At 42.0% G+C, this 27007-nt stretch overlaps 1 protein-coding gene across 1 annotated transcript in view; it reads left to right on the forward strand.

Annotated features, from left to right (window-relative positions):
• DNASE2B (deoxyribonuclease 2 beta) overlaps positions 1 to 26678 on the forward strand; it is a 33218-nt gene extending 6540 nt beyond the window's left edge. The window contains exons 2-7 of the mRNA XM_057408337.1: positions 17006 to 17158; positions 20847 to 21024; positions 22271 to 22352; positions 23423 to 23584; positions 25115 to 25312; positions 25847 to 26678. Coding sequence (XP_057264320.1) covers positions 17006 to 17158; positions 20847 to 21024; positions 22271 to 22352; positions 23423 to 23584; positions 25115 to 25312; positions 25847 to 26202 — 1129 coding nt within the window. The 3' untranslated portion in view covers positions 26203 to 26678. The remainder of the gene's footprint in view (positions 1 to 17005; positions 17159 to 20846; positions 21025 to 22270; positions 22353 to 23422; positions 23585 to 25114; positions 25313 to 25846) is intronic.
• The last annotated feature ends 329 nt before the right edge of the window (positions 26679 to 27007 follow it).

Consider the following 27007-nt stretch of genomic DNA (forward strand, 5'->3'; position numbering starts at 1 on the left):
GTGATTACTTTTAATACCACCTACCAAAATATTTAAAAACAGAATTATTTTTGCTTTTTCTTATCTAGTGTTATATACTGCTGAAGGAGAAGCCCTGGTCACAGTTCACCAGTAGCATATGTGCTTCTCTTACCACATTCTAGAGCCATCAGTGGTGTAGAGGTGCTGTGCTGGCCCTAGTAGAGTAGGGTGATTTGCCTTAAAACGCCTGAGAGATGGCCAGCCCATGGTTTATCTGTGTCTGGGCTCACCATCTTCTGGGGCCATGAAAGCTTTGTGATGACCCCAGAAGCTGGGATGTGAGGTTGCATCAGTGAGGCTTAGCAAAGGAACCGGGAAGTAGGAAATAAGCAGGAGAGTGGTGAAAGTGGAGATGGTGTGGGAGGAAATAGTAAGGGGGTGCAACTGAGAAGGAAGAAGGTAAAAAGAGAGTGGTGCTTTCTGCCAAGTAGGAGCAGGATTCAGGAAGAGGAAGGAGAAGCTACTTTAATCTCCTGCCTAGGCGGGGGCCCTGCCTTTGTTTCTGACTTGGCCAGGCACAGGGTGTGATTGTTGATGCTGCAGTGCTAAAAGAGTTGCTTTTGGTTTTTAGAGTTGAGATTTGAGAAGTGGTAAAGCCATGTTAATAGGTATGCTGTACCTATTAACTTTTACTTAGGTAAAGCTCACATTATATGGTATAATGCATAAAGTATGCACAGCAGCATGCTTTCTTGTATACTTTTTGTACAATATATTTATTTGGAATTTGAGACACATGATAGGAGATGGGAATGTATTCACCATTTCTGTTTCTGTCCTTCATATTGTGCTCACTTCGAGTATTGTCTGAATTCTGCTTATGATTTTATTTGTATTTTGACAGTGTCCGGACATACCTACTGGAAGTAGGGATCTTCCGAAATATCTTAATAGAGATTTCAGTATGTTTATGAAAAGGATTATGTGAACTAGCTATGTGTCACAGTCTGGAGATGCCTACCAGCCCTTTTTTTTTGTAGGATTACTGTTGCAGGTGAATACATAGTGCTATGTTACTGAAAGATGAATTGAGTATTCGCTTTTTCTCCATATGCATGCTTGGTGTGGGATTAACACATTTCATGGATCTGTGGATGACATAAAATTAAAACATACTTATTCCATGAGTGAGTAAAATCTCTACTGTAGCTGCAAGAGCACATTTGGTGATTACTGAGCACTGTTTGTTCATTTAATATGTTTTAATGAACAAATGAGCTGCAGAGACATCCAGGTTGTATTTCCCTTTTGATCAGCTCCACTTACTGGTTTGTACAAGTAGAGACCTAATGGAAGTCTTGCTGCAAAATGTGAAAAGGAATTTGGAGGAGGTTGCTCAGAACCGTAACAATTACTTTTTTTAATGTCCCTGATCCATATTGTAGTTTCCTGCTGTTCTCTGAGCTTTCTAATGCTGCTGCTCACTTTGTGCAGGTGACTGTTCTGATTTTGTCAGTTACGTTCTCCTTGCTTTTTTCTGTGAGAATAAAAATCTTTTAAAAAGAGACTGGTGGCTTTGAGAGAGGAAGTCAAAGCCAGATTATTTTTAGCTCCCAATTCTCTTGCAGAAAACACAGCTGCTGTTGAGATGAGGAAGTGACTGATGGGCATTACTGGATACCCTGTCGATACTGCACTTCTGCAGTCACAGAGTTTGCAAGAATACACTTTATAACATGCCCTTAATGTGCCTACAGATAGGAGAGATCCTCCTCCTTAAAAGACCTCTCTGCTTTGGGTGGCAGTTAAGCTGCCACTGCCCAACTGCTCAGTTGATAGTGGGTGTGAGAGTGAGGATGGTCTCAGTGCTGCAGGTCTCTTCGCTGTCACGCTGAACCAGCAGTTTAGAGAGTGGCCTCCTTCTCTTAGAGGCAGTTTTAAAGGAGCAGAATAACATTCAGCTTCCCTGCTCTGCTGCGGGTCAGCACAAGAACAGAGACACGTGCTACAGCCAAGGTCCTCCTAATTCCCTTTCCCTCTTCTTACCCTTTTCATAATACCACTAGTGCACATTTATCAGAATCGTTCACAGCACTTTTAAAAATGATTTGAAATCAGTACAGATTTTTTTTTTTGTATGATGGTTGCGAAATATATATTAGTACTGTTCATCAGCTCTGATGTTCACTGTCCTCTCAAGCTGTGGATACACAATGCATAACATGTTCTCTTTGCATCTAAATATAGTACCAGGTACCACACGTAAAGCACATACAAGCCTCCATATGTATGGAGGCTGTGGCTGTGTCTATCCACCAAGGTCACTTTCTCAAGCCAGAGAAAACGGGTCTGTCTGCTTGCTGGTATTTCCCCTCCCTCTGTATTACTTTAAAACAGTTTGCTCTTATGTGATGCACTTGTTCAACCTGTAGAAAAAATTCTTTGCTTTTATAATTCTAGGACAAGACTCTGCATCTGTAGCAAAGGGAGCGGCTCCCCAAGGGTCACTCCTGGTTAGAAATGGTCAAGGCAAAATGTCACATTAAGTTCTCACTATCAGTGATTACTCACTAAATGAACTCTTCTGTCTTTTCACTGCTTTTTTCAACAGATTCAAGTTCTACCAAGTCCTTTACTACTTCCTCTTTTTAAAAATGAGCATTTAATTGGCCAGTTATCTTCAGCACTCCTCTTTTCACTGTCACACTTCAATTACAATCACAGTAAATTGAGAAGCAGAGGGTCTTCCTGCGAGTCTGGGGGAAGCTACAAATGTATTTTTCTTTTTTTTTTTAATGGCAATATTATCTAAAATTTGAAGGCTGAGTCTGAGCAGGACCAGAAAAAACATTATCTCACTTTCTCCACTCTGGTTCTTTGCTTCCAAGTCAGAACAGCAGTTCCTTCCTTTCCAGGAAGGAGTTTTGGTCTCAAAGTCAGGTACGAAATTGACTGCAAATTTGCTTGTCAACAATGTAACTAACCCTCACTGTCTCAGCAGACAGTGGGATGAATTGAGCAGCACAGAGAAAGTCTGTTCTGCTCTCTCATCTTCACCTCTGGGACAATTTACACAGGCAATGGATTGGCTTCTGCTTCCTCCAACAGAACAAGAGGACTTGACTGGTGCTGGGGAATGTCAGCCAGGAGAGCCCATCCATGTCCCATTCTGTCACACCAAAGGCCTCCATACACCTTCACCTCTGCGTTGCTCAGTTTTGACAGCAGCTTCCCCTAGGGGTAGTGCAGATGGCAGTGGCTGTCATCAGCCCGCAAAGGCAGTCTTCCCTTGGAGTAATAGGCAGACTGATTTAATACATAACTTTAATTCCTATTGGGAAGGCTGACTTCTTTTCAATATGATAATGTAACAAGTTCATTAAATTCTTTTTTGCTTAGCCCCTATAATTCGGGAATTGTTTGATTTAGTGATGCTCCTTTGGATCCCAGATACGTATTCAACTTACTCCCAGAATAACTATGTGGTAGATGCTGTAAATCTGGGGGGTGGAACTGTAGCCTAAAACACCTGGAGAGCCCAAGGGGAGCACCATGAAGACTCTAAGTGGCCCTTGGTTTCCATGTGAGAGTTCCACTGCTTCTGAAGGCTGCTGGTGAGTACAGGAGACCGCTGTTGTATTTATATGCTGCACTTGTGAGCATCTTCTTTAAAGGAGCAGTCAGCAGTTGTAACTGCTGTATCATCAGCTGATCTGCTGATAAAGCAACAACAAATGTCTTGGCATTGGCAGGCCTGCACTCATCTCAGGATGTTCTCTTCATCTTTCCAGATGATTGCTATAATCCAGCTGCCCCTCTATGAACACTGCAGCACTCGCTACACTGAGGAATGCCCTGACTTTGTAGCAGCTAAATCGTATCAAAAAAGGGAGGGAAGGCTCATCATTTGCACTGATGTCTGATTCAAGAGTAACATTGCTTTATCTTGTACTGGTGGAGTGCCGCAGGAGGAAGGAAGTAAAGAGTAAGGAACTTGTAGCTGAGTCTGTTCCCCAGCTGGTGGCCAAACCACAGGGAGAAGCGTGGAAGTGGGCGTGCGCATGGGTGTAGCAGTCCTGTTTCACAAGGATACTCCTCTTCTTCCTCCCTTCTGTATAAATACTACATGCCTTTTTGCCTGAGCTTCTCTACTTGGAAACACGGCAGGAGTACAAGGCCATTAAAACTTGAGCTCGTGACTTTTCCAGTCAGGTGTAGATGTTAATATGGGAATTCATGCCTAATGTCACTCTTGAAGGGTGGCAGAAGCCACCTTTAGTACTTGTGTACTCTGGGTTCTGTTGCTATGCTTCCCTCTGCACCAAAGTTTTCTCTACTCCCCTTATTTTTCTACTTTTTTGTCCCTCTGGTATTGTTTGGTTTGGGTTTTTGTTTCCAGCTGTGAAGTAGCCAGATGGGAGAGATACTGGCTAGATATATGGGAGAGATGTCCTCACTGATTTATTAATTTTTTTTTAATTATTATTTTATTTTCTGCGACTTTGATTTGTCTGATATTTTTTACTATGAGTGTATTTCCCCCCCTTTTTTTCCTCCCCCTCATCTTTGTGCTTATCTTCTAGTGTCTCTCTCTCTTCTGTTACCTTATGTTCCACTTCTAGGCTGGCTCTCCTGTGCACGTCCATCCATTGGGGCCTGGGCTACAAATGCTCATCCCCACAGGGAAGCACTTACTTGCAGCAATACCTGACCTGCTATGGTCAGCTAACAGGACTGAATGATTATGTTTGCTTCTGCCACAGAAGTCCATGAAGTACTCCTCCAGCTCTCTCTGGCAGGCACCTATAGGGTATGTGCCCCTTTCCTGGTTCTGTCCATCACTTGTTTTTTTGTGAGCCTGGCAGAGTTGAACTGCTTTCCTGGGGTGTAATTTGGTATGAACCTTGAGGAGGATGTAGCAGGCTTCAACTCAATGCAGTGGAGAGTTTGTAAGTCTGTAATAAATTTATGTAACAACTAACACCATCTTGTGTTGTTTCTTATTTGATTGCTATAGATTGGTCCTACATCATCAGATCTAGTAAGTGCAATTTATAATGTCTTTTCTAATTTATATGTATACCTTCTAATATGTATGTGTATATGGGACCAGCTTGCTATGAATGGTAAGGATCAATCTCAGAAAACAGTTTATATCGTAATTATAGCTGAGATGTGAGTTTACATTTTTGATCCTATATCTGGAGACATTTAATAGGTTTCCTTTTTAGGTACAGCTGTGCACTTTCAGGAAGAAAATAGCTGGCTGTTGTATGCACACAAATTGCAGAATTCTAACTTCAGAATTATTTATTTGGGGATTTCTAGCCAGAAAGGGATTTTTTTGGTCCCTTCAAAGGTTTAAATGTGGTTGGAAAACAGGTAGCCTGAATATATGTATAGAGTAATACAGCCAGTGAAGACAGATCACTTGTACTGACCCTGACAGTGATACTTTATCTCTGTTTAAAAAACTGGCTAATGAGTTTAGCTAGTGCATTTTATCTGTGTGATATTGGTTGGTTTTGGAGCATGGTCAGCAACTGAGAAGGATAGCTGTTGGACTGTCGTGGGCAGCTATCAGAATTGAACAGAAACAGGATGTGAAAGAATCAGACGCTAAAATGATTGTTTGCATACATGAAACACCATATTTCTTGGTAGAAGGCTCCAGGCCCTAGAAACTACTGGGATGTAGCCCAGGACCAGCAAAGTTCATGTTATCAGCAAGAAGTTGTATTTAAATGCTAATTCTGTGATCTGCTAGCTGCTGCTTATTTTCATCAAGTATGATTTCACCAGCAAAGCATCACTGCTGCCTCTGAGTAGAACACAGTAAACAACTTGAACAGCTCCTCAGGACAGGAACTGAAACAAAAAATATCTTTCAATTAAAATAATGCAAGTCCGTTGTGGAGACTGAATCTAATGAAGCCAGTGGAAACTTGGTCAGGTTTCAGGCCCAGATAAGTCTGGCTAAGTCCCATTTCTGAGAATTATTTATGCTATTTTTATGTGAATCTAATTGCATATGAAAAATTTGGCCTTCTTCCGATTGCTTAAGTACTTTCTTTAGAAGCAGTCTGCCCACGTAAGTGACTCGAGTTTTCAGTGCTGCATGGAGCTGTGCTGAAATGCCTTTACAGACTTGATGAAAATCTGCATGTCTGTAAAGGTTTACAGAAACCACATTGCATGAGTGTCCATGTGTGCTTGTTGCCACAGGAAAGTCTGAACAAACAAGTACTTGCTGCATTGTGTCCTTGTTCTGCCAGGAAGGTTAGTCCACTGTTACCTTACAAGCCCACAAATGAAGCACAAATAGTAACAAAGGAAACTTTCTGCCTAATACAATAAATTTCTCATAAGGTAGAGAGGAAGTGCATTGTGAAGATCTGCCTTGTTTAGAAAGAGGTAAATGCCAGAATATTCAGTAAGATCCTTTTTCATCTCTTTTTCCATCTACTGATAGTGAATTGTCATTTGGAACAGGACTGGTCACTTTTTGAGGTAAAACTGGCTGAACTAAAACATATTTCTTTACTTACAGTGTTTGCATTTCTATATAGGTAGTAAATGGTTTCATTTCTTATTTGGTAAATAGTCAAATACTAGTTTGTTCTTTTGATGTTGCTCTTTATTTGCCCTTAAAAGATACATTAATAAATTACAAGCACTTGAAAATGGCAGAAGTAGCAAGACATTAGCCCGCAAGTACAACACAACACAATCTAACGAGGTATGAAAGAATGTCCCTGGCAAAAGCTGAAAGTGTTGCAAATAAAACTTTTGGAATTTCCTAGTGACCAGAGAGCAGCATATCTGGGAGAGCCTCACTTTGTAATGTCATTTGTCCTGTTGTTTTTCAGGAGAGATCTCAGGCTTGTGAGCAGTGTCTTCCCTTTGCATCTGGTATGTCTTGCTCACCAAAGCAAGTTCCTATCTTACAAAGCACCTCAAAATGTCACACAGTGCAGGACATGCTCCTCATTTTCAGTGCCTGTGAATTTAATGATTGTACCCAGAGGAATGTTGCAGGTTTGCCAAACTGAGAAAGCACAAAAACAACTGAATTGTGGTTTTCAAAAGTAACTGGGCAATTCCCATTGGATTTGCACTTTGTCACATGGAATCTGTGAAAATGACACTCAGAAAATGAGAACAGTGTCTTGAAGCTGTCAGAAGTTCTGTTTCAAATATGGTAGCCTCAGTTTGCAAGATGAGAACTGTTGGCTGTATAGTTTTATCTCTATGTTCAAAGTTATCACCTGGCATAACTAAAGTAAGATACGCATTGTCTGTCTGTCTAGCTTTCTTCCTACCCCTCCCAAAAGTAATAGGGTTACTTAGGTTGATTCCTGCCTGCTCAGAAGTCATGAGTCATATCAGATTTAGGAAAACTATTTAATTAGATAGCCCAAAACCTCAAACACCTCAGGGATTAATATGAAAGTAGTTATATAGTAACTGTGTAGTCTGATGAGTAGCAGCAGGGGCCATGCAGTCAGAATACATGCAGAGAAATTAGTCAACAGCTGTTACTATTCACACCTCAAAGGAGATACGAGAGAGACTTTCATTTCTTTTCCTTTTTGTTTTTTTTTTTTTCTTCATTTCCTTCACAAAGAAATCAGTGTCTGATTCCCTGTGCAGTTACAGGGTCAGAACCTCAGCCCTGTAGAGCAGTGTGGCATTAAAGGGTCATGACAGGTTACGTCAATGAAACATCTGCTCTTGTGCCTGTATATTCATTTTACTAAAGGATCATTAATAAATAGAATATACAGAGTTGCTGATTTTACATGACAAAACCATGTTATAGACATTATCAAGTTAATTGTTTCATTAAGAGGTCTGGGAATAGCTGGTTTAAAAATTAATTTACTGTAATGTTTCCAGCTGGGATTTCCAAAAGAGCATAGGGGATTTTAATCTGCAGATCACACTGAGATTCAGGGACAGACTTTGATTTCTGAATTCCCGAGGGTCCTTCAGAAATCCTAATCTCAGGAGTTCATAGTGGGAAAATTAGTCAGCAATGGAAGCAGCCAATATGAAGTATATGTTGATAGGAAAGCCATACTACTAAGTTTATCAGGAAGGTGTGAGTGTAGTCAAGAACTTTAGTTTCTTTGGGCAGCTGCCAGTCCAAACAGATTTTGCCTTTCATCTTTTAGCATATGGACTTGTGCTTCTAAGAATGTCTTCCTGCCAAGTGTGCAAGCGCAGGAGCCATAAGGAGTTTCCACTGGAACCAGAACCTGAGGGAGACAAGCACAAAGAAAGAAGTCATTTCTGAGACAGGGATGTGCCAACAACATCACAGCAGAAACTACAGCTGTTCACCAATTCATAAAATCATGTCCAGGCCCTTTCCTTCTCTTACGAACATCAATGGTAGATGTTGTTATCTCAAGATAAAGTGGATCTATAATGTCCACCTGAAAGACAGCAAGGGTAGGACAGCAAAATCACAAGACTTAGGGAGGGTGACTAGAGCGTAAACACTATAGACCACTGATGCAAAATGGAATAACCCAGTTTCTCTCTGTCACACAAGGATAACATAACAGACTTTCAGCTGGGCTTGGCTGTCAGCTAGAGCAGCTGTGGAAGGAGAAGCAAATGTATCTCATCCCCTACATCTCTGACCCTCTGCCTGATCACAGGCTGATACCTTGTCCAGTGTTGGACCAATCTGCTTTGGCTCCTAACAGCTACAAAAACATCCCTTCACTGCTCCTGTAGAATGCTGATCTTCAGTCACTCGGTTAGCCTATGGTCTAGCTAATCTGCTTGTAACCCCACTGCACCAAGGATGTTCCCTGGCAGCTCAGTGCTGCCAGTGGAGCAGGAAGGGCCATAGTGGGCTGTCTTTTCACACTACCTGGCTATGTGAAAGGATGCCGTGATGCGTTCTGCTTGGTTAAAACTGCACAGGTTGATATTATAACCAAAAGTCAAAGCGCTGGTGAAAACAGGAATGATTTTTTTCAGATGGTAGTCTCTGTTACAGATCCCTTTGATAGACAAAGCATTCCACTGTACTCCTTTAGCTTTTCTCAACAACACAGAAAGGCAGTTATCTTTCCTGTGTAATCAGTGTAAATCTCTTTCAGAAGTAAGGTGCAGCTTTCACTGGGCTGGGAGAGAAAATTTGCTCCTTTTAACCCTGTTCTATGCAGAACTGCTGCTATGCCTTAAGGCTGAGTATTTCTAGAGTCCAGACAAGTTGTGCTTGCAGCATTTACTTACTTCTTTGTCATTGGTCAAGCCTAGATTCTTCATGTCTACAACATTATAAAAAGTGTTGTTCAAGACGACTTCTATGACTTGTACCTGAAACCAAGGCAATACATGAGACAATGAGTTAGGGCACCTTTCTAGCCAACAGTCTGCTGGTATTTTCACTCACTGTAAAAAAAAGCAATGCAAACACTCCCTCCCCACCCCATGTATGGGGTCTATGGAATGCGTACACAATGCTGTAGCACTCCTTTCACTTTTACTTATGTCCTGCCAAGCACTGAGTGATATGTTCTCCCCCATTGTGTTCACAGCTGGGGAGCAGCATGGGAACTTCTCAGTGTGTTCACGTTTTTTTCAGACCATCTAGCTGTACCACCAAACAATTTCCAGTCTTACCTAGAACTGCCAGAGGAAATACTAGCCTCATTTTGGTCTTCTCAAGTGGTCTGGTTAACATTCATTAAAGTAAAACATCAGCAAGAGGAATGAAAATACCTGTGGTACTTTGCAAAGGACGTGCATCTGGATGCAGTTGACAGTTTTCTGGTAAGAGGGTGAATATTCCCCACAGTCAGGTGGCCCAGCAAACGCTTCAAGGATACATTCACGGATTTTATTCCTAGAGGTAACACAGGTTCTTACAAAACCTCATATCAGCTGTCTGTTTAGATCCATAATGCTTTACTGTGGGTTTGCTGTTGTCCTTGTTGTTGGTTTTTTTAACATTTATTTTCTCTCTCTGTTCTGACGAATACATAGCACATGGAGTTTTATGGAAGAACAATTTCTGTGTCCTGTCATCTCCCCCCCCCCCCCCCCCGAGTTCCTCTCCCCTAGCTCTATAGTTCACTGAAAGTATTTAACAAATTAGTTGTTTGTTCCCCTGAAGTGCTCTGTATTGAACACTGAACTGTCCATTTAAATACTCTCTGTTGGTGAGCCATCAAAGAGAGGAGCACCCCCAAAGGGTGTCTCTCCCCCCCTGTACAAGTGATAACACTTCCACTGAGATCTGGGGTGTTGGCTGGTGCACAGCAACTGCAGTTCTCGCCCTTACAGCTGCTGTATTGTATAGAGGGACTTTGGGATCATAGGTCAGGTAATAAACATTATTTAATATGATGCATACCATATGCAGTCAAAGTCAAAGTCCTTGCATTCGCCATATGACCATTTGCAGAAGAGCTCTCCACATAAAATCCTGTCATTTCTTTCAGGAAGTGTAGTGTATTCATTCTTACAGAAGCCTTCAAATCCAGACTGTGTTGTCTTCATAAGTTTCAGGTCTTTAATTCCAGCAAAAACAACCAGAGGACCTGTGACCCAAAAACATGAGACAGTATGAGCTCCTTTTCAGGCAGTGAGAAAGAAACCTCTGTGTGCTTACTTATGAAGCTGTCTTTTCAGGACCTACTCATGTGCTCCTCTTGCAAGCCTAACTACTTTTAAAAATTACTTTCTGCACACAGATGTTAGCAGAGAGGTAAGAAACAAAACAGAAACTACTGCAATCAGAGTTCAATCTAGAAAACAGAAAACCCCTGAGCTGTAGTCAAGGAGAGCTGAGGACATCCCCTATCTCACCTCCTTGACATGCTTTGGGTTGGCTGTTACTGATCTGTTCAGGGGCTACTAATTGCTCTAAAGGGAAACTAAATAGGCTACTAGTGCTGCAGTGTACAGAAAAGATGTGGTGAGCCTTTTCTAACAACACAGACAAGCATAGAAAACTCACAGTGCAAAGACTTGGAGCCTCTGGCAGAAAGTCTGTTGTGAGTTTTGCATCCATAAGAACGAGAGGGCAAGGAGCCAATGCGAATCCTGCTGTTCAGCTAATTAGCAGGACCTGCCACCTATACAGATGCCACCCACAGGTTCAAACTGACTGGTTTTTCTTGCAGCCACTATTTATAAAATGTGCTGTTGTGGATCACTGCTGCATGAGTGGAGTATCATCTTCTGAAGACCAAGCAGTCAAAAAGTTGTGCTCTGAACTTTTTCTTCTGACAACCCTTTTGGCTGGCAGCTAAACAGTTTCACGTGGTCAGGTGTTTGGTGCACACCAAACTGATGATAGCTGAAAATTTCACTGACCAGAGCTGCCAAAAAAATGCAGATTCAGAAAAGAGAGACCTTGAGGCATGCAGGCTTGTTCAGAGCCTGAACAGATAGTCAGTGTCAGAAGCCCAGGGTGCTGTTTCTGTGCTGCTCTTGGTGCTCACACTACCTAGTTAAAAATTAATCCTTGAATATATGTGATGCATAGTAATCCTGCCTTGGACTAGGAAGACTGAGAGACTTGGTCTTGAAATTGTGTCTTTGCAGGATTTATACTGAAAATAATTCCATTGTGATCTCTAAATGACATGATTGTTTAGAGGTTTGGGTTTTTTTAAACTGCTCTGTCACTGGATGTTGTCAAAACTGCTTTTTGTGTATTTTTTCTCTTGTTTTTTTTAATGAGTCCAAGGAGATATATCCATAATTTTGGCTACACCCCCCTGCTGTTTACTAAAACTTTAATAAAATCTAAAGAAGAGACTGTCCTTGGACAGGATATTTTGGGGTTTGTCCAGATCTTGATGAATTCATTGCTTGGGTGTAAGATTGTAATGCAAAGGTATTAATGTATTGTAGATTCTGTCAGTGAACCTGGAGACATATTTATCTCCTATTCAAATCCATGGCCTTGTTAGAAAAAGCTACTTGTGATGAATGATTTACTGAAAGGCAGGCTGGCTGGCTGTGTAGCAATCACCCTGAAACTTGCACTGAAGAATATAATGCATAGACAAAGCTTCCAAGGTGAACAGCTCGTGCTGTGCTTTCAGCATTTTTTGCGCTGTGTCTTCAGGTGCCAAATGTTGACTCTGTTAAGTTACTTATGATGTTTTCAGTTTCTAAGAAACTCTGAGCCTTTCATCAGCAGATATAATGGCAAAAAAAGATAAGCCTGTAATTCTATTAAGTCTCACTGGGTTTCTTTTAATGATGAGAAAAGTGTTAAAAGAGGATTAACAGAAATAAATTTCTTTGCCTGGCTGATAGGTGCATAGGAGGATGCTAAAGATAGAGAAGGTTCTCTTATGAGAAAAATAAAACAGATTTGAAATCTTCTCTTCGGTTATTGTTCACCTAGGCAGGGAATCCTAGAGAAACAGCTAGAGGGCTACATGAAGGGAAGGCCAAGAAGGAAATGTGGTTTCTTCAGTAAGCCTTACAGGCTTGTTTTGTTTGTGTAAAACCTGAAATTGAAGAATTTCATGCTGGATTTTCAAGATGATGAAAAATTCATTTCAATCTGTACATTAAGAGCAGCAGCTTTTCAGGAAAGCATAAACTCTCCTTTATTTTTTAAATTCAGGTTTCCTTCTTACCATTTCCCAGAAACCAGTTTATACTATTAAGGCTGCCAAAAATACAGCAGTAGTTAACATAGCTAGTGTTAGGCTAAGAGACACTGGAGACATGTACGGGCTCTCTCTTCTCTTTCAGTAGGAACACAGGGATAGCACTCAAATGTGCCTCTCAGGACTTGTGTCCTGTCTGCCAGAAACTGGTCTCACCACTGGTCCTAACCTTGACACATTGGAAAACAGAGAGAGAGGGTAGGATGGGAAATAGTCCAAGTTACACTAGGGCAGTAATAGATAGGTACCGAACTAATGTCTAAATCCTCTAAACCCACTGTGTGAAATGATGTAGTGGTCTCAGTTCATTTCCTAGTAGTCTGAAAGGTGGGTTAAAAGAAACACTAACACAGTGAGATTAAATTTACTTTCATGTTGAGTCATAGCAAAAAGAGAGGATTTTTATACTCCCTTTGGAATGCCAATTTATGGACAGTTGAGCTTGAAAGCCTGTGTCTTTTAAGTATCATAAAACCATTAGTGAAGCCAAATGGTGCTTTGTTGATGCATGGCATACAAAACTAGTAAGTGCACTCTGAAGTATTTTCATGTGAAAAACTGTTTGCATGTAGACCTGAGTGCTCACCGTGTTCAAGCCAATCTGGTTCACAGCAATGAAACTGCATCTTGCTTAGAAATAAAACCAAGGCATGTTGACAGGGTTTCAAAAATAAGTGCAAACTAGGCAACTGACCTACAGTGTGAGGTTTCATGATGCATTCTCTGTAGGATAACAATAATAGTGAGACTGCAAAATATAGTATAATGTAAAAAGTAAGCAGACTATTCTCAGAATGCTATTAAACCCTGTCACAGCATATAGCACTTCTGCTGGATGTGCTGTTGAGCATTATTTGTTTAGGATATATATACACAAATATGAGCTACATTAGCTTTTCAGCCATGCCTCAGAGGTCAAGGACTGCCAAATTAGACTATAAAGGTATTCTTTGTTTTAGACCTCTGGAACAGTTTACTGTGCTGTAAGCCCTGTAACACCTTTAGCTATCTCTAAAACATTTTCACATCTCATTGGCAGAAATATTTACAGTAGGAGAAACTGCAAATTCTTTTCTCACCATTTCGGCACTGCTCAGCCTCACAAAAGCGGATCCCGTTAGGAACATGTATGAATGAGTGGATGTGGGGAACACCATTCTGCAAGATAAGAATTTACACTGTAATTTACATTTAAGTAAAAGTGCAGTAAATGCTATCTTAACTTGAAAACAAGAACGAAGAGAGTGATGAATGGCTTCAGAATAGCAAATGGAATGTATTGGTATTTTAGATACCTCTTCTAGACGTTGCCATGGTACTTCTTGAACGTAGGTTTTGACGTACGCCACTTGGCAAAATGTTGTCATGAAGTGTTGGCAGATATCTATAGCGAATTGTTCTAAAGTTGCTATCTAAGACAAAAACCAGAATTATTAAAAAGAAGCAATTACCTCGTGTATGAGAGCAGATTGTTCTGATTGTTACAAATATTTGGGAAGGATGGGTGTTGGTAAAAATACAGATTTCTCTCATTTTTGGTGTTGTACACTGTGCCTAGTCGTTTGATCAGCTTGCAGCGCACACTGCAAATAACAACTAGAGTCGTGTCAAAAATCTCCCATTCTATGGTATAACAATCTGCAGTCCTTGGAAAAACTGCTAGAGAAGCCTTCTGCTTTGAGGATACAATGCTGAAATAATCATAGCAATATTCTGATTAAGCTTTGCAGGCTAAAGGTGAGATTTCATTACTGAGACAGACAATTTACGCTACAGATTATCTTTATGATAGATGCAATTGGGGGAGGTAAGTACACATTTAACAGAATTAAGAAGACTCACACATACATTGAGACCTTCTGTTTAAAATGCTATATGGGGATAGTGCAGTATTATATGCTATTAAATTTAAAAAGATGGGTCCTCTACAACAAATCTACAAAAACTACTGCTAGTTCTGTGAGAAAATAAAAAGCTTTGGAAAACTAAGGAGGAGTCCACAGGATAAAGACTGGAGGAGGAAAAATTTTCTCCCAAATCACTGAAAGTCTCTAGCGCTGATCTGACATGTTAGTGGCAGGGAGATCCTTTTGTTGTATTTAGAAAGTAAAAGGTTATTATAACAAACACTTCCAAATGAAGTCATAAGAAACAGCAAGGTTAGTTAAAAAATAAAAAATACCCCATTTTTCTTGGCCAACACAAGGACAATATTCTTTATGGTGTCTGTAGGTATCACAGCAGAGTTGTTTCCATCCAGGTACTCATGACAAGAAGTCAGCCGGAGATGTGTGCACACTTCCACTTCTTTAACAAAGTGCTTCTTCCCTTCTCTATGAAGGCGAAGGAACTTAATTGTGTTCTTGCCATATTCACAGTTGAGGACTTCTACATCCTTGATCTACAGAGAAAATATATCACAGTTGTAATGGAATTTGACGGAAGCCTGAGTTATACTCAGTCAATGAAACAAACGATGTTTATGGCCTTTATTTCTGTGGTTACCTGAGATAATGGAAATATCTTCATTATAAATTGCAAAGTCCTGATGGGAATCAAAAACGCTTTTGAAAGCTATTATTATGTTAGTAGCAGCTGTGATAGAGATTTAAAAGTATGGGGGACAGATCATATGCCATGAGTAACAGTAAACTGGTCTGTCTTGTTCATTATCTTTGCGTTAGTCCTGTCTGCATAGACCTTCACTGAGTTTCCCCTCTGTCATCTCTTTCTGAGTCCCACATGTCCCAGTGCACTCAGTTACCGCAGGTGCAGCAGTGCAGAGGGCAGGCAGCGTTCACACCCGTGACCCCACAGGCAGTCTGCCAGGCCAAGCCTGCACCTCTGCATACATTTCCTGATGTTCCCTGGCACCAAGAACAAACTGTCACCACCTCTGGCTCCCAGCTCTTCCAGCTGCTGTCAGGCTCTGCATGTGCAATGTGCTCAGCCCTCCCTATTTTCATGCAGGGGCCAGCAAAGTTTGGTCAGTGACCCGCATGGCAGAGCCCCCCATTAGCAGGCAGAGCCCAGCATGCACTCCATGGCCCTAGGGCTGCCCCACATCATGCACCTTGGATGCACTGAGGCTGAGTGGAAGCAGTGAGTACCAAAGCAATTCTTCTGTGAGGGGGGGAGAGGTGAGCAGGTGTAAATCCCAAAGAGAAAATGGAGGCAGCTGTCACGTGCTTGGAATGTAGCGTGTTTTGTTAACTCCTCTGTGCACGCTGCAATTCCCAAGAGCAAGAAGAAAATACAGGCTGAGCTCATCTGGTTGAAAGCATTTCCTCACAGCACAGTTCTGATCTACAAAAGGGATCAGAAGCCAGTCTGAACAGCGAAATTCAGGTCTTGACCAACGTCTCCAAAATCCTGGCTTTCTGAGATCGCTTATGTTTGACTGTGTTTGTGCTAAGCCCTGTTCAGGTTTACCCTGCTGCTGTCAAACACACCCCATTTACACATCTATTACAGTGTTGGAGAGGCTATACTAGAAAGGAGATAAAATACTGCAGAGGTTGTGAGGATTTCTGATATGCTAAAATATCCAGAACTTACTGCACTAGATTTTCGCTAAGGCTGAAATATCCCATACTTGGTATCAACATCTTTTAATGTAAATCATCACCTTTTAATGTAAGCATAACGAGGAGGGAGAAAGAATACTTTACACAACAAAATATAAATCGAAGCTTTTTATGTGTGAGTTGCTAAAAGCTTATCAGATGTAAAATTGCTCAATTCAAGCATGTTTGCTCCTAAGAGACAGGCTAATGCACTTAGAAGATAATTTAAAAACCCATATTAACTAATTGAAAGCAAATTGCTGTGGCTCAGAGCATTTCTCTGCCTGCCAGTCCCTGCGGGCTCAGTCCCCACGGGCAGATGAAGGCCCCCAGAGCAGAGCACAGCTCAGCGCTTCACCAGAAACCATCTTTAAGGAAGGGTACAAAGCTGCGCTGGCTTCAAGGGCTGGTGCAGTCGCAGTGAGATGGTTTTGTTTTGCTTGTCTGAACACTGAGTTCTTTTCAGACTGTTGTAAAAAATTCATACTTCAGCCTTGCAGCAATGAAAGGAAAACAAAAAGGGTTTCCCTATCTGCGGCTTTGCTTTTTTTTTTTTTTAACAGAATACCGTAAATACTCTAAATAGTCAGAATAGCACCTCCTAAAATACGGGGGGAAGTTTCCTCAAAAACGTAACTTGACAATCCTTATTCTGCTATTTTATTGCCCATGAGCAGTTTCCAGTGCCTCATGGGAGCCCTGGCCCCACTGCCAGGACCTGGAAGCCTGACGTCCCGGCTGGCTCTGCTGTCCCGGGGTGTATTGGTTTCATTGCACAGCATCAGCTGACAGTTAATGCAACGCAGCTTCTCCTTTTAGAGCCTACCCAGTGCTCGCCCTGTGCAGCCGAGAAACCAAAATGCCCGCGAGATCTGCGTGGTGTCCCCATGCTTTGCTAGTGCTTCTCTGTTCCGCGCCCCTGTGGGCAGCTGAGATCTCCTGCAGGAATGAAAATGGGGAGGCAGTTGATTGGTAAGTAAATACCAGGCAGGGGAGAAACATTGGGTGAGTAAACAACACCTGAGATTACACCACTTGGAGTAGGTGGATCACTGGGAAGTAATGCATAGCAATCAGTGGTTTAATCCTGTTTGCCTGTGAGTGGTAGCTGAACTTTTCATTTGGAAAACCTAGGATAAGTTATTGAGATGTGATTTTGTTTCAGTGAACCAGCCACCGTACTGGTTTATGACTAACTGCAGAGTAATCACTGCTTTACACGGTGTTCTTGTCTCATCCGCAAAGGGAGTGTAACCTCTGAACGGGTGCCAAAGCTGCGCTCGCTGGCGGCAGCCCCTCACGTGTATCTCGCCCTTAGCCGTGTTGCTCCTACATGAAGAGCAGTGTGGAAGGACTTGTCCCCTTGCTGCCATAGCTGAGCCACCCCAGGAGGGATGTGAGGTGGGGACAGCAGTGTGGGAAAGCACCGTCTGCACCGTGATGCACCGTTCCCTGCCCCCAGAGCCACTGCCACGTTGGAACTGGTACCACCCCACTGCCAGCAGCAAGCCTGAGTTTGGGTTTTAAATGATTAACTGGATTAATATGCTTTGAAGATGAAAGACGCAAAGTATAATTACATGATATCCAGCAGAGGTTTAGAAAGTGAAATAAAGGCTCTTAAAAAAAAGAGCACAGAATCCTCACAGAGATAAATATCAACCGATGTCAAAAGTATCTCTCATGGAACAATGGTTAGTTTGGCTATAAATGATAAAAAAGTAGGTGCTATTCTCACGCACCCCTCCCCTTGCACACACAGCTAACTGCAGGGAAGGCAGGAGCTCCTCCTGGCGCAGCCAGGCTACTCAGGCGGGAGCATCAAGCAGGCTGTGCTCTGGATTGGCATAACATCAAATGTGAGGGTCTGGTCAATCCTTCTGACTTGTCACCCTTTCCAAGGCCCTTCTGGATGGTGTGAGTTTTCAGGAACTGTTATTTAGTGCAGCTATTCAACAGCTTTAATGTATGAGGAATTTCATTTCTCCACAAACTGCAATTATTCCTTGCAGAATGCGTCTGTTTGTGCTAAAGGTAGAAAAAAAAATCCAAGCCCAGACCAAAACACAAACAAACCAACCCTATTTACCATTCATTCCTTAAACACGTTTTTTGTACCCAAATTTTTTGAGAAATTCTTTGAAAACCGTGGCTAGGAGTAATTCACTGTGCCTCTGTCTAAACACCAGCAATGTGGGATCCATTCCAGGTGGGAACTGGGGGATCTGCCCAGCCAAAACTGTGTTCCCTTCTGACAAATTTAACAAGAAGGATAGGAGATTTCCTTTCCAATGTGCCATGAACGAATGAAAGAGGAACTTGCCTGTCTGCAGTGGTCGTCCTACTTTATTGACAAGAAATAGTCACCTTTTGCCTGACTCTGGATTTCGTTGCTATGAAGCTGATAGGAGAAGCAGAACTGAAACTGCTAAGAAATGCTTCCTCTTAACCAAAAGACGTCAATGCTCTTTCAAACAAACATGGCACTGCAGGTTTTATATCCAGTTAGCAAGAGCTTTATGTGAGTTCCTACTCTCCAGTGGTTTCATCCTGCAGCATTCCATAATTACTCAGTATTCATGCACCCTTCCATTTGCCACTGAACCAGAGGAATCACTTGCCCTATCTGAACTGATCCCATCTGTGCTCCCCAGCCATGCCCGTAGTGCTGGTGCTGGCAAAAGTCTCCCCTGTGTTTTCATTCCCCTCAGGATCTCATCCCACCACCTTCACTGCACCTCACGCAGGAGCTACCAGAGCAAACAGCCATAAGATCAGCTAAGGAGTGCACAGAGTCGTTCCTTTATTCATCCAAACTCACTGTGTTGTGTGGGAAGCTTTCCATGTGCATAAAAGCCAAAACTCTGCTTTCTGAGAAATGCTGAGTCAAGCACGGAAGCCACAGATGCATGCTCTTTGGGCTTTTGGGGGGAAAGGGGATGGAGAGAAGTAGTAAAGATGTGGTCAGAAGTAAAGATGTGATTATTTGGAGCAAGTTAGTGTTCAGTCACAAGCAAACAATGTGACAATGCTAATTGGGTATAAGCAGATTTGCCTTCTTTTGGTCCTCATGAAAATAACTTTCACTCTGCTCCTACCAGTGCCTAAGCTCTAGAGAAACTTTTGTGCACAAACAGCAGTGAAGACTTTTATACGACTTTAATTGCTAATACTGGCTTTCTGGAAAGGTCCAAACCATGTAACCACTGGGAACTGGCAAGTAATTTACTGATAGCTCAACTGCTAGCATTTCCATGAGCATACCTGCTAACATGGGTTTGCCAGATGCAAGGCTCTAAACGTCTGAAAGCATAAATCTTCCAATACAGTTCAAAGCAGTTTGGAAAGGCTTCAGATACTAATGCTTGGATCAGCTCATACTATTGTAGCTATTGCTGTTCCTCTCCTTTCTGAATCTTCACTTCAAATACAGGAATTGTTGTGGATCCTTGTACGTGTAAAGTTGTCCCCAGCCTTACTATCCAAATAATTTTATTCTCTTCTCTGTGATCTGTTATCAGCAACAATTTCTTCTGAGATATTTAAGGAACATCACTCAGTCACTGGCAGTGCAGGTGGATTACCAGGATCACCAGTGGTGTGTTTCTCCCCTGCCTATACATGCATGTTTCCCACCGATCGAATGTTCCTCTAGCAAAATGCTTTCCTGCCACTTCTTACCTGCTTTCAGAGCTGCCTTTCTGGACCAGCTCGAGACTGTAACTACACTGGGCAAGGCTTACTCCTCCTGCTATACTTGAAAGGTTAAGCGCAGTCAGGCTGCATTTTTAGTAAATAGTATAGGATTAAAAATAATGATACTCAGTTCTTACAATGACGTAAATAACAAATTACTCAAGTATGGCACTCAAAGAAAGGGTCTCAATTATTTATATTGCAATTAATCCCATGGACTTACACACTGGGAAAACCTGTTTACTTCATCAGGGACATTAGTATGAGCTGAGCCATTTGGTGACAATATTGAGTACTCAATATTTTGAGAATATGTATATATTCAAATAATAATCTTTGAGAAAAGAGTTGTCCTTCTGGCTAATGGTTTGCAAATAGTCTGCGACAGTTCAGGATGGTGAGAGTCTGTTATGAAAAGCAGGATTGGAATAACATGGCTTTATAATTATTTTATGGGTTTAATATGCAGTTTTATAATTCTAATGCACAATTTTATTTCACTTAGAGTTATATTTATGTAATATTAAATTTTAGGAGGTGTCCAGGTTGACCATGAGAATGTCAGGCTGAGTCTGGGACCTGACGTTCTTCACCAGAACCAGGAGTAGCAGGGATTTGATGGCTAAATGGGACTCCAAACCAGGGCTACCTCAAATTCTTTCAGGGTACCAACAGCAGTTCTGGCCACAGCAACAGCAGTTTGGTGCCGAATCAGCCTCCTTTGCTCGCTAAGAAGCAGAACAAATTTGTCCGCAGCAGTTGCGGTTGAACTGCTGCTGGTTCCTGCACTGGGTCACCACCTTGAGCTGAGACATCCATGCTGCATGCTGGTGGCACTGGTACCCCTCCAGCATAGGCACCCCCAGAATCACCCTTCTCTTAAATCCTCAGGAGGGGAGGAGGTGTTGATTTACACATTCAAACAGGATGGTTGTAAAATAACAACTGCTCTTCACTGTTGCAGGTTTGCTCTTTACAAGTTGCCAAAACATGTCAAAGGAGAGATACCCATGCTGGGGCTGGAATACATGTACATGGATGCCCTGGCTCCACAGTGGCAGCTCGGTAAATACCTTGTCAACATGACACAAGGCGCTCTGGGGCAAACACTGAAGCAGCTGTATGAGACGTATGAATCCCAGGCAAGTTACGTTTAATTACCATTTTGTTGGGATGCTCACTTGATATTACACGCAAATGAAATTAAACCAGCCAAAATAAGCACACAGAGGTATGGCCAGACCTGACAGACTAGATCTACTACAACACGTCAAGGGAAGCGTCTTGGCAGCTGGGAGGTTATTTGCAGTTTTGGCTGCAATTATAAATTGTTTTCAGACTCCTAATTTCTGGTCAAAGTGTTGCCCATCAAAAAAATTAGCATCGGTGCATAGTCCCAGTGGCTGCTTCTCTACAGTCCACACTGAGCAACATCTGAGCTGTGAGCTGGCTCTGAACTCAGACCAGGGCCAGTGGTGACTGTTACACTTGTCCTAAGCCCTCCCATGTATGTGTTTCATGCTCTGTCACAAGTCTGGGCTTTGATTTTCCCCCTGAAACCACTGTGATGCTTCAGCAGTGATAGGCTGCTTGTTAGGCCTTTGCTTTCTTTTACACTCACAGTCAGACACCTCATTTATATTTGTGTGAAGCGATTATAAAATACAACAAGATCTGCCTATAGTTATTTTTTTAGCACCTACATAGTACTCTTTGGAGCTGGGTGTGTCTTTGCGTATCAGCTGCGGGTTAGTGGTAGTGTGTCATGAATTTGTATGTAGAAGAGACTCCCCAGTGTCAGCCAAATATTGACAAACCAGTCAACTGTCCTGTTCCAGGCCTTGCTATAATTGTCATAAACTGTTCACAAACTCAAAGTACATCAGGAGGGGGAGCGTGTCCCAACTCCTTCGAAGTTCTCTATTCAGGGGGAATAAGGTGTGGCTGTATGCCAGTATTTTGCGAAAAGCAGTAGTTGCTTGTTCTTCACAAGAACACTTGTCAGTCTGTCGTTCCTTGGCAAACATTTTCACCAAATCTGGTTGCTAAATCAGAGAGGCACAAAAAAAAAGGGAGGAACTTCTTTGTGAGTGCCAAATAATCCCATTTAATTTGTCTTAGTGAGCCTGTCTGACCTCTTGAGGAAGATCTACTGCAATGACTGAGAGAACTTCCAACTTACATTAACCGGGACCCTAATGCTGAGTCTCCAGGTTTATTTTACTCTAACTTCTGCAGAGACTGTGTCAGCTGAATTGGGAGAAAGATCAGGCTCAGGATGTTCACACAGAGAAGTCCTGAATTCATCCTTCTGTTCCCAGCAGATGTTCACTTAAAAGCCTTCCTTTTACTCAATGTCGTGTTTCAGAAATGTGTGTTTTCCTGCAGAAGAACAGCACTGCGTATGTGATATACAACGATGAGGTCCCTCGATCAGACTCTGATAGGTGGAAAAGAGGACATACCAAAGGTACAGGGAGAGTCCCAAGCTATTATTTTCTCCTTTCTAAAGCTGCAGATAACATCTACTTGTCTGTTTGTCTATCTGCATATCTAAAATTTCTGCCTGTAGCAAAACTGGAGAATGGTTTCCATGATGTATGGTTAGTTACATAGTTATATATGCTGTGACTTCTGTTTTGGTTTTGCTATGCCTGTGCTGTGTTGAGGGTTTACGGACCCTTTGTTTTCAAGAGCTGAAACTCATATAGCTCCTCCCAGTGAGTACAAATCGCACTGTCCTGAGCCTAATGGCAGCAGCACTACAAGGTGTGAAGGGAAAGGCACCCTAAATATAACCCCCTTGTTGTGGTTTAAGCCAAACAAACCCAGGACACCCCTCCACACTTTCTCTTTCAGGGTCAAAAAACTGCTGCCAAGATCATGGAAGCACTAAAGTATGCAGTATAAGTAAAGCAAGTCTTTAAATAAGCATAAACTTTAGTGGAGGTCTAATTGTTTACTTGAGGAAGCAGATGGGGTTTGCCCATCCTGGCTTCAGGATTAACACATTTTGCAGGGCTGTATGTTCAGATTGCAACAGTGGGGACAACTCAGAAGCTGCGCTCCTTCCCAGAGCACCCTGCTGCAGGGGAGGCATTGCCCATCTCTCTGCTACTGCCCCATGGAAGAGGATTTGGTCTAGAAAGGAAGACACGGTGTTGATGGAGTCTCCTTCCCCTTATGCAGTGAATCTATGAAGGGAAGGAAAATGAGCAGTGGTGAAAGCGTCACAGCCACTAAATCAACAGACTTTTTGAAAACAAAATTTTAGGCAGAGAAAGAGAAGGGTTTTGAAAAGATTTCTATTTCAAAAGGAACATGGTGGTAGTTTGAGTTTGGCTACGTAAGAGAGAATTAATGTAATTTTAATACAATATTAGTTCTCCTTTAATCCATTAATCCAGAGCCAGTTTACTGTAGACATAAATGCACTAAGGTATGGTGTCTGCAGCAGCAAATCCAAAGTAGGACACAGCTCTACTGTCTCAGGGCTTTTTCCTCCTTAACTCATTTACAATAACCTTTTTTTTTTGACAGGATTTCTGCTCTTGGACAAATCACAAGGATGCTGGGTGATTCACAGTGTGCCCCTGTTTCCTCCCATCCCTGAAGATGGTTATGGGTATCCAGCTACTGGGGAGATCTATGGACAGACAGCCATCTGTATAACCTTCAAATATGACCAGTTCACTGAAATAGGTCTGAAAAGCTTCCTCCTGAGAAAGCCTTTGTCCCACCACACCTCTCTGACTGCTTTCCTTGAGGCTTTGCCTCAAAAATTGCTTGTTCTTGTCCTTCACGGTCAGATTGGGAAACCAAAGTGGGCCCTTACAAACAGTGTTCTTGGCTTCAGTCATGTTTATCTAATGATTTCCTCTGTGAATGTGGGAAATTCACTCTTTGACTCCATCTCCCCATGGGAACTATTGGGGTAATAATAGTCACAAATGCTTATTGAGTCCACACACACAAAATACTTTGGAAATATAAAGTAGGATGATTAATCACTTTGAACAGTAATAGCTCGTTCAGCTGCAACTGTCTGCGGTTCTAAAAATGTAATGCAACCACTGCTTGAGCTGGAGGCTTGACTTGTCAGGAGTTATGAATATGGAACAAATATCACCCAAGATTTCTCCAGGTACTTTTTGCCACATAAAATACCAATAGTATAAATAAATAATTAAAACCAATATATATCTATGTATAAAAAAGCCAATAAACGCAAACCCCAAAATTCGTACCTGTAGAATTCAGAACAATCTGATAGTGGTCTCTGGTACTGAAATCCTTAAAAGGGACTATCAACAGGCATTACAAAAGGTCATACTGGCTTGTTCCTTAATGCTTTTCACACTGTTTCTCACTCTTTCCTCAGTTACAAACTTCAAATGGTATTAATGAAACATGTACAGTGTGCAAATTGCCAGGCTGGCCACACCTCAGAGCTATCAAAACCAGGTTCCTGTTTGTGGAAGTGCATCTATGCATGTGTTTATGGAAAGAGGACAAGAAAATGAGATGCAAACACTAGTGCTTTTCCTGCTCCATCCTCCCAGCTTCTGGCAGTCTGTGATTCAGGGATTTCTTCAGCCAGAAGGACTGGAAAGTTTTTACTGGTCTTCCATGAACTCATCATAATGAGCCCATTTGTTCCTTTGCTCTTTATGACATCCATGACAAGGACGTTCTGCAGTTAAACTGAGCTCTGTACAGCAGAGTACATTTCTTCTGCAAATTCAATCCAGATGCTGAAAGTCAAGCTCTGTTCTCCCTAAAACCAGACTAGAGCACTTGGCAGCCCTTCTGTTTGCATGTGGCTTGGCAACAAACTGACTGCAAACTACTCCTGTAAATGCAGACAGGCTTGGATTTACTCATGCCGTCTGAGCCTTTTGTGATTGCTCGAAGATAGCCTGGGTGGAGGTGGCAGTGGACAGAGATCCACACTTAACAGTTTTGCTCAGAATAATGAGGTGTAAGTGGAAAAACCTGAGCGTACTCCCCTAGACAGTCTACGTGCTGCAGGGCCAGTCAGAATAGAAAGCAATCAATGTGACTTTGGTGGCTAAACCAAGATACTTTGATACTTGAACTCTTCCCAGAGACAGGCTGTGAAGATTAAGAAGGATTTAGGTTTCCTTTCCAAGGCAGAACTTTACTCTCTTGATTGCTTCGCTTTAACCCATTTAATTCTTCAAGTGTTTTATTTATTTGTGTTTTTCTTAGACCAACAGATGCTGAGTTATAATCCAGGAATCTACAGCTGCTCCATCCCTAACATCTTTCAAGCTGATCTCCCAAATCTGCAGAAACTCTGTGCAGGGTCCAGGCTGCCCTCTGTCCCCTTGCGCCACCTCTCCAAACTCCAGTCAGCTCAGGGGGAAACCTTTCTCCACTTTGCAAAGTCACATTTGTTCATAGACGGTAAGAGAACCTGTTGCTCTACCTATCATGCATTCTTAATTGAGAAATTAATTGAGCAATTAATATATTCTTTGTCAATTAGTATTGTCTTTGAGGGGAAAAACCCCTTCAGCTTCAGAAATAAACGTAACAAAGGGCAAGGAATTGTGTCCCATCATGATATTCTCTCAGGCCCACAAAGCAAAAAGCTCCCTGGTCCTTCAAATGCCTTAAGGTATTCAACAATGGGTTTTCAGAAAAAGTATTTCCTCTTATTCAATAATAACAACAGAGAGGTTTGATCACCTGCTTCTTGTTATGAAGAAGGCTTGATTATTTTCTTTTTCCTTCTTTTTGCTGCTGATTGTTTGTAACAGCTTTTCCAGGATAAGGAGAAAAAGTAGAAATGAATTTCTGAAACTGAAGTCAAAATAAGGGGAGGGGGCAAAATCCCCCCTCTAGCTCACTTTATGCAAACCAGGCCAATTTAGGTGATACTTTTCAGTCCCCTCTTAAAGGAACAGGAAAGACTAATTTCCCTGTGTTATTCCGCAGATATCTACGTGGCCTGGATGGCTCAGGAACTGAAGACTGATTTGTTGGCTGAATTCTGGCAGCATTCTGGCCAAAAACTTCCTTCAAATTGCTCTCTTGACTATCATGTGTACAACATAAACCTAATCGGGATGCCATTGAATTTCACCTTTTATTCCATTAACGATCATTCTAAATGGGCTGTTTCAAGGGAATACAAAGATCAGTGGACCTGCATTGGAGACTTAAACCGGGCTGCTGAGCAAGCTTGGAGAAGTGGTGGGTTCATCTGTATGCAGAACGAGCACATCTACAAAGCCTTCAGGCATCTGATAATCCACTACGACAGTTGCACTGGTACTTCCACAGTGATGTAACAAACCATTCCTCCCAAACAGCACAGCCCCTCATTACATAGAAGGTGTAGGAAATGTCTCCCTTAAACTATATTCTTCCTCTGAAAAATGGCCCTGTGAGTTGCCAGACGTGTTGGACCTTCACCTTGTTAGCTGTAAAAGCAATCAGTTTGCAGGTAAATTATGGCTGTTTTCCTCTGGGTGCTGCACCAGCAGCACACTCTGTGCTGTCCCCAGCTCCTCCTGCCATCAGCACTGGGCTGGGACACTGCCACACAAGCATGCACCAAAGCACATCGCTATGAGTGACCATGCACAGGCGTCCCCAGGGGAACTTGTGGGTGATGGTGGATATGGGATGGGAGGAACAACAGGAACCTGTCTCACTCACTAGGTTGTTATGGATGGGCAGTTAACAAGAGAAAAGTACCCCAAAATGCTTCAGAATCGCCCCATATTCCGGGCACTGCTGAGATCAGCATTTCTGCTCAGTTTGAGCTGACTCTCTTAAAGAGCTGGCAGACTTGAATACATGCAGGGAGATGAGTGTGTGGACAGGAAGGCTTCATTTTTACATGATTAATTTTTAGAGGGGAAATGAGCTTTAAATCATTTGTAACCAATAGCTTGGGAGCATTTATAGTGCTTTTATTCATGTACAGCAATCCTATAAACAAATATAGATGCCCAAAATATGAATAAGCAAAATAAATTAAGAGTGAAAATGGTCTGTTTACAGCCTCCCTCTTCCATTTTTATAGTGATTTGTGGTTGGTTACAAAGTTTTATGGCTGCCAAAGGAAAAAAAAAGGATAATTAGGAAAAA

This window comes from Pezoporus wallicus, unplaced genomic scaffold (genome assembly GCF_028554395.1).
Source record: "Pezoporus wallicus isolate ANWC-B61680 ecotype Strahan unplaced genomic scaffold, APGP_CSIRO_Pwel_v1 contig_4238, whole genome shotgun sequence".
In the NCBI taxonomy this organism is placed as follows: domain Eukaryota; kingdom Metazoa; phylum Chordata; class Aves; order Psittaciformes; family Psittacidae; genus Pezoporus; species Pezoporus wallicus.